The 7,955-nt window shown below is 49.1% G+C and overlaps 1 protein-coding gene across 2 annotated transcripts; it reads right to left on the bottom strand.

The window, feature by feature from the left end:
* Positions 1 to 1,021: 1,021 nt before the first annotated feature.
* LOC135978166 (maestro heat-like repeat-containing protein family member 7) lies at positions 1,022 to 7,611 on the bottom strand. 2 transcript variants are annotated; one of them, XM_065579203.1, is made up of 6 exons: positions 7,464 to 7,611; positions 6,721 to 6,876; positions 6,199 to 6,321; positions 5,470 to 5,569; positions 4,994 to 5,056; positions 1,022 to 3,982 (listed from the first exon to the last, which is right to left on the bottom strand). In XM_065579203.1, exons 1-6 carry the CDS (start codon positions 7,575 to 7,577, stop codon positions 3,747 to 3,749), a joined length of 792 nt encoding a protein of 263 aa, XP_065435275.1. In that variant the 5' UTR covers positions 7,578 to 7,611; the 3' UTR covers positions 1,022 to 3,746. The 2 variants fall into 2 exon arrangements, with proteins under 2 accessions (XP_065435275.1, XP_065435276.1); XM_065579204.1 differs by lacking the exon at positions 4,994 to 5,056.
* Between the last annotated feature and the right edge of the window lie 344 nt (positions 7,612 to 7,955).

Genomic DNA, 7,955 nt, shown 5'->3' with positions numbered 1-7,955 from the left:
CCCTTCAGTTACCACCTGCTGCACCCCTTCCTCGTTCTCCAAACACCCAAACCTGTTCCTGAGTTCTATTTCTCCTTCACTGGCCCTCCTTTTCCTTTGCCTGCTTCTCACAGTCACATGCTTCCACTGCCCTTGTTCTCCCCCCGACATTCCCCCCTCACAGGTCTTAGCCCCTGCTACCACCTGTGCCCCTGAGCATTCCCCTTCAGCCCCCACTTGCCTTTGCTCCATCAGGTGCTCGAACCCCCTTCTAAACTCTATCAGGGTATCTACCTGCATCTCCAAGCCTCAGATCTTTTCTTCCAGCAGTTCTATTAGGCGGCATTTCATGCACACATACCTCTGTTCAGGTACCGCTGCTAGGACCATGTACATACCGCAGCTGCCGCATGCAATCATCTGCATTGTCACCTGCGGCTTGGCTCATGGCTGCTGTTGCCTGGGCCCGCCTGCTCAGCTGTGCCCTCTGCACCTGGGGAAACACAGCACACAGGGCACCATGCCCTCCTGCCTCCCCTTCCACCTCCTCCAATGGAACTCCCACTCAAACTCCTGTTAGCAGCCCTGTTCACTGCCTCCTGTGCCGCTGCTCGCAGCTGTTGCCGCTGCTGGCTGGGTGACCGCTTTTATAGGCCCTCTCCTCAGCCAAGCTCCACCCCCAATGAGGGCTCATGCTGCCCCTACAGGCCTCTACACATACAAGCAATACAAAGACAGACACAAATACAGGTACCTTCTCCTCCAATGGAACTCCCACTCAAAGATCTGTGTGTGTCAGGGCACTGGGGGTCTGTGTGGGGCATTGTTTAGTTGTGGTGGTGGGGCTGTGGGGAAGGGCACTGGGAGGGAGGGAAAACCCATATAAATTGACACAAATTGCAAATTAAAACTTTTTAAATGTATAAGCATTTTACTCACTTGGGCGCATTTGCCTCATGGCACACAAATTTGAACTCTGCTTCAAAAATTTGCACAGAAGAAATTTTTCTTTTACCTTAATTATACTATCTTAGGAGCCCGCTATAACATAGTACCGAGGTTCAATACAAAGTCATATAAAAGTTATACAAAAATGCATAATGCAGAGAGTTATCTACAACTGCATTGATTGACTGCTGTGTGCAGTAATATAGTGACCTCTGGACCTACAGGCTTCCACACACCACAAAAAGTGCCTTGCTAGTGTGCCATGCGCCGTGAGATATCTCTTCTCTTTGTGTGTGACTGTGAGTGTTTCCCTTGTGTGTGAATTTATTCAACAAAATCTTGAGCTTCATAATGGATACCATGAGTGAAAAGAAAAAGAGAAAAATAGAATCAGAGCACAGAGTTTTCAACATTGAATGGACGAATAAATACTTATGTACTATTTCCAAAGACAAAATACTGTGCCTCGTGTGTCGCGAAACGGTAGTCGTTCCGAAAGAATACAATGTTCGGTGGCACTTTGAAACTAAGCATCCCAATCTCGCCAAATTGAGCCCAAATGAAAAAATAATTAAAGTAGCCAGTTTAGCGAAAAACCTTAGTAGAGAACAGCAAATTTTCAAGAAAGTGAGCACTGAGAACGATACAGTTACTAAAGTAAGCTTTAAAATTTCTAAGGAAATTGCTGCTGCTGGGAAATGCTTCACAGAAGGCGAGTTATTAAAAAAGTGTATGTTGATTGCTATATCTGAGTTATGTCCAGAAAAGAGGGGAATATTTGAGAATGTCAGTCTATCACGCATGACTGTACGGAGAAGAATAGCTGACATTTCTACCAATTTAAGTGATCAGTTAAAGCAGAGAGTCTTTAAAGAGAATTATTTTAGAGAGAATTAAAGCACTGATTTAAAAGACACCGCCCAACTTCTTATTTTTATTAGAGGTATTGATAAAAACTTTGAAATTACTGAAGAACTTGCTGGCATGTGCTCCATGACGGGTCGCACAACCGGAAAGGAAATCTCCAGTGAAGTGATAAAGTGCATGAATGATAAGTCGGGATTAGATTTCACAAACTTGGTGGCCATTTGTACTGATGGTGCTCCAGCTATGTGCCAAAAAAATGTTGGAGCAGTTACTCTTCTTGAAGAATTTATCAGGAGAGAAATAACCAAACATCACTGCATTATACATCAGCAGGTTTTTTGTAGCAAAGTCTTAAAATTTGAGCATGTAATGTCAGTGGTAGTTTCCATTGTAAACTACATCCGTTCTAGAGGACTAAAACATAGGACATTTCGAGCCTTTCTTGAAGGGGTAGACACCGAGTGCAATGACTTAATCTACCATACAGAACTGAGGTGATTGAGTCGAGGAAGAGTGCTCCAGCGTTTCGTTGCTTTGAAAGAGGAGGTACCAAAATTCCTAGAAAATGGGCCAATAAAATTCCCAGAGCTTGAAAATGAGTCCTGGAATCAAGATCTCTTTTTCTTTTGTGATATTACAGCACACCTGAATGATCTCAACATTCAACTTCAGGGAAAAAATCAACTTATCTTTCAAATGTGTGCAGCAGTGAAAGCTTTCAAAATGAAATTGAAACTTTTCAGAAGTCAGCTGTCAAAAGGTGAAATGTGTCACTTTCCCACTTGTGCACAGCGTATCCCTCAGCACAAACACACCGAGTTAGGAGAAAAATATGCAAAGCACATCATTCTTTTGATTGAAGAATTGGACAGAAGACTTACTTTGTCTAAAGAAGAAGACGTCCAGTTGAAGCTGATTGAAGATCCCTTTTCTGTGGCTCCAGAGGAAGTGCCACTAGATTTGCAGTTGGAGGTTATTGAACGTCAGTGTTCGGCAGTTTACCGAAATAAGCACAGAGAAAGCAGCTTGCAGCACTTCTACAAAAGTCTGGACAACGAAGTTGCACTGAAAATGTTCAGCATTTTTGGACGCACTTACATATGTGAACAAACATTTTCCATCATGAACATGAATAAAAACAAGCAACGTTCTTCTCTGACTGACGACCATTTGGAAGACATTATGAAAATATCCACAAGATGTTCCGGCGAACGCCGTTCTCTGAGTGGCTCGTAACATCCGAGAGACAATTCCACCAATCAAGGGGTGCAGGCAGCCCAAAGGCAGGCCCCCTATTACATGGGTGCCTGAAGTCTATTCCGACATTGGGCTCTCGGCCCGTCAACACAGGAACGGATCAATGGTGAACAATTGCTACGGCCGACCGTTCGGCTAAGCGTTGAAGAAGAAGTATGGATTTAGGTATCTAACTATTGACATCCATGTTTGAAAGTGCTGGCCCAAGTGTCTAAAGAAAAGTGAGATTATATAATGTCAATGGATGGTGAGATGAAGGGTTTTATTTAACTGTCCAAGGGGAACTAGAGGCCTGGATCATATGAACAGCCATATTCGATCAGACCAGTGGTCCATCTAGCCCAGCATTCCATCTTCGGATCGGAGGCTAATCAGAAGAAAGGGAAAAGGTCATTAATGCCGTGGCTGATGTAATGAACCAACTATCTTGCAATTCGTTCCATTATGGAAGGAAGACAGAGACGTGAGAGCAAATGCCCTTGGTTTTACACTAACAGTCTTGTCACCCTTTTGTTTAGCTGGAGCCAGTCGCCATCATTCTGCTGAGTACTGGGGTCACTTAAACTCATCCCCAGCTGCCTACATCTCATGGGGAACAATGCAGGTAATTACCACAGGATCATGCAGGCACTGGCTTCGGGGCTGGGGTGGTGGCTCAGCTGACCTCCTCCAGTCACCAACTTCTCTGTGGGAACTCAGGGCCCTCCTGAGTCCCATCGGTGGCTTTGGGAAAGGTCCGGGCCACCCAAGAGATCTCTGTCAGGAGCATTTTCCCTCTCCTCCTGGCCAGTCAAGCAGCAGAACAGGTTCCTGAATCTAGCTCCTAGGGTCTGAGGTGACTGGTTTCTGCCACCATCCCGAACTTGCTGAATGGCCCGTGAGACACTGACACGGACAGAGGAATCCGGATCTTGCTGCAGGCCACTGAGAGCTGAGACAGAGAGAGGAAGCTCAGGTCAAAACACATATCGTATTAGCATGCCCTAGCACCTGCACCATGGGCCTCTGTATCTTCCACAGGGGCGGCTCTATGTTTTTTGCCACCCCAAGCACGGCAGTCAGGCGGCCTTTGGTGGCATGCCTGCGGGCGGTCCGCTGGTCACACGGATTCAGCGGCGTTTCTGTCGGTGATCTGCCGGTCCCGCGCCTTCAGCGTACCTGCTGCCGAATTGCCGCCGAAGCTGCGGGACCGGCGGTCCTCCCGCAGGCATGCCGCCGAAGGCTGCCTGACTGCCGCCCTCACGGCGACCGGCACGCCGCCCCCCCGAGGCTTGCCTTCCCAGGTACGCACTTGCTGCGCTGGTGCCTGGAGCCGCCCCTGATCTTCCACAGCAACTAACTCCTCCCAGATGCTCTGGACCCACCAGGGCTATCAGTGTCATCGCCAGCTGATAACCGCTTAAGTCCTCAGGGACATCTGCCCTTGGCAGCACCATCTTCCACTGCATTCTGGGGCATCCACCTCCTTAGCACCATCTCCCTGACACATGCCAGGGCCTCTCACCCTGCCTGGCATTTACTTTCTCCTGGTAAAACCTTCTGGCACCTGGAGATGGAAGTGATGCCTGACATCAGAGAAAACAAAGCTGGGACTGATGTCCAGGCTCTCCCAACAGCTATCTCTGGCCACGTCTAAATTGAACTCAATGCAGCAGCATGGCGGGGGAGTTGCACTTTTTCCTAGACTGGTTCACAAGTGGGAGGGATAGCTCAGTGGTTCAAGCATTGGCCTGCTAAACCCAGGGTTGTGAGTTCAATCCTTGAGGGGGCCATTTAGGGAACTGGGGTTTAACAAACAAACAAACACTATCTGGAGATTGGTCCTGCTTTGAGCAGGGGGTTGGATTAGGTGATCTCCTGAGGTCCCTTCCAACCCTGATATTCTACAAGGAGCATGAGCTCTCCTTCCACATGCAAACACAGCCATGTGGCAACTACTTACACTGAAGTATCAGCTCCTTCTCTTGCCTGACCATGGCGGGCTCTGAGCTTTGAACAGTGCAACCTGGAACGTACAATGGAAATGAATCTTGCAGGAGTTTTCACCTCCCCTGGGGCTACCTTTTAAAAAATGTCAGTCTTTCCAACAAGCAAAACAGCTTTCAAGTGGTCCCTGGGATAATCAGACAAGTCCACAAGCTCCAAGACAAAGAAGCTCATGTCTTGGAAGATACAGAGAGCCTGATTGCCAATGGCTATGGTATTGCTGCAGTCCCACAGGGATTCCAGTCGGTGGAGCTGGAGGATAGGGTTGTAATTTGCTCCAGGCCTTTTGATATAATCCCCAGCCCAACTGCCTCAAGGGCAGGAAATCTAGACATTAGGATCCCAGGGGGTTAATTCTTGCTGCTAGTGCCCTCCAAGCAGAACACGGGACAACCTCTCAGATAGAAGTTGCTTAAGAAAAGTCGTGGTTACCGATAAAGATGGCTGCTGCCCGTCGTATTGGAGCCTGGGGGCTTTGGAGGTGATCCAGACATTGGAGCAAGATGTCAGATACGCTCTTGAGCTTCAGCACCTAGGAATAGAAACCAAAGAAGCTTCTTGTTGCTGGGGCCGCAGGGTGAGGAGAAGAGAGATTTCATCTCCAGGTAGCTGCTTGGCTTGGAGGGGTGGGAAGAATGCAGCTCCCATCTCCATGTATCCTGGGGGCGACCATCTACATGCCAGGGAGTCATTAAATGACCATTTCAAAGTGTCACCAGACACATTGCTGGTGTCTGAGCTGCTGGCACTGCAGGGCTGGAGCCTGGCACTAGAGAACACTGAAGCCTGGTTGTATGGGCTTCATCTGGGGAGGACATTAGAGAGGGTGCAGAGCATAGGAAATACGGTGCAGAAGTGGCCAATGGGCTGGGGTAAGGTGAAAAATGGGGACATCCAGTTTCCTGCAGGATTCGGAAGGCATTTTTGCCATCAACTGATTCTTTATGTTGTGAGCTTTCACCTCCGTACTGAACTCCTGGCCAGGTCTGGCTGTTCAGATCTGACAGGCACTGGGAGGAGTGGGGGAGTTGGGTGCTTCTAAGAGGAAGCCAGAGTGCAGTATGCTAGTACTAGACATGCAATCAGAGCAGTGAGTGAGGGAACACGTTTCCGGTCCCACATCTAGAAGCAGCACTCACGAGAAGCCGATTGTTCACTTACAGAGTGCTGGCAGATCTTGTCCACCACCCGGGGATGGGTGTGCCAAGCCTTCTTGCTGTTAATCTGCTTAGGACAAGACCATCCCAGGAGCTGAAAACACCCAGCCAAGGCTTTCTGACACCTCTGCAATACAAAATGGGACAAGGAGAGTTTGCATCATGAGAAGAGCTGGAATCTGTGGTCACTCTGCAGTGAAAAGCCAGCTGAAATGATCAATGAGGGAAAGGAATATGGGGGTCACATGGTATCCTGCTGACCCTTGGTGTCTCTTTGTTCCTATTAGTGGAGGCTCCTGGAGTTTGATCTTCATGGTGGCTGCAGTTCAGTGACTTAGGAAGTGGCTGCTGGGAGCGATAAAACATCTCCACTTGTGTGTCCATTGAAGGCCAGGGAACTTGCTTGGGTAAGCGGGTAGGGCTGAGATTTTTCACTTTTGGGAGGCGGCTCTGGAGACAGATCTAGCAGGAGAGCTGGAGCAGTCAGGGCCTGCTGCACCAGGGAGCACATGGCAGCGGGACTCACCTTGCCCACGTCAGGGTCCTCGTCCTGTAAGTGAAGGAGCAGTGGGACCAGGCTGCGGGTCACTTCCTCCTGCAGCAGGGGCTTCTGCCTCCTCTTCACCGTGTTAAGCAACTCTGTAAAGAGCATGATGGCAGCAGAGCGCACCTGGGGTCTCACCTGTGATGGACACACAACCATGAGGGGATCTCACTGAGGGAGCTTCACACTCTCCTTACAGGGTGAGCTCGGCACAATGCAAACCACAGATAGGGGCCAGTCTGACTAATAACTCCATGGTCTGCCCACCAAGAGGGCACCCATTTGCAGAAAGGTTTGGGTGAAGGGGCAGACAACACAGGTTAGGACAGTGGTTCCTAAATTTCCCTGGAGGCCTCCTGTAAGTGCTGACTCCATCCACAGTGAAGGGCTCTTTGGAGGGTTTCTTTAATGGGTTCAACACTTTCATCGTTTCATAGCATTTAAGGGTCATTCATTCATCTAGACTCCAAAGCACAGGACATTACATTTCACCCCATGACCACTACATTGAGCATGTTAACTTGAGTTAGATTAAAGCAGATCAGTCCTCAGGAGACCAAACGGTTGCATGCCACAAACAGAGAACACGAGAGACCAAGGGGTCACCAATGCCTGAGGCCCAGGCAATGGCTCGGAACTGATCAGGTCAGATATGCCACCACTATGACTCCAGTGTCACAACACTGCCTGGCTGGGGATGGGCAGGTCAAGAGATCCTGACTTACAGCATCGAATAAGGGGATTAGCTTCCTGGCCACGCTGGTGAGCTCACTCCCATCCAGGCTCTGCAGAAGGTTCTGAACAGCTGAGATGGCCTCCAGAATACTCCCATCATCCATCTCATCCGAACCCCAAAGGATGGCAGGCAGCAGGGCCTTGACTTGGTCCACCTACACACACACACACACATGGGGGGGCTCATCAGATCTCCCAGCCCTCCAGTGAGTACACGCCACAGTGCCAGGGCTGTGTTTATTCTACCCCGTGGCACCAAGTCAGAGAGAAGCTCCGTCTCCACAGTCGGAGGCGTGGTGCTTTAGAATCGATGGGGATGCCTGACGAGGCAATCAGTGAATCCTAACCCCGTCCCGGGTCGTTCTGGTGTAGGGTGGGCAAAGCTGTGGTTTGCTTCGGGGCTTTTCTCTCTTTTCTACGTGCTATTAATTATTATTATAGCAGATGCTGGCAGCAATCTCCATAGTTAAGGCTGGTACACA

This window comes from Chrysemys picta, unplaced genomic scaffold (genome assembly GCF_011386835.1).
Source record: "Chrysemys picta bellii isolate R12L10 unplaced genomic scaffold, ASM1138683v2 scaf150, whole genome shotgun sequence".
Lineage (NCBI taxonomy): Eukaryota > Metazoa > Chordata > Testudines > Emydidae > Chrysemys > Chrysemys picta.
The sequence above is the reverse complement of the archived record's forward strand: the minus strand, read 5'-3'. Positions and strand labels throughout refer to the sequence as shown.

Coding starts and splice junctions, on each gene's coding strand:
- LOC135978166 (XM_065579203.1), bottom strand. CDS start 7,577: ATGGATGATGGGAGTATTCTGGAGGCCATCTCAGCTGTTCAGAACCTT. Junction 6,322..6,720: donor AGGACCCTGACGTGGGCAAG/GTGAGTCCCGCT, acceptor TTTGTATTGCAG/AGGTGTCAGAAAGCCTTGGC. Junction 5,570..6,198: donor ACAAGATCTGCCAGCACTCT/GTAAGTGAACAA, acceptor TTCTATTCCTAG/GTGCTGAAGCTCAAGAGCGT.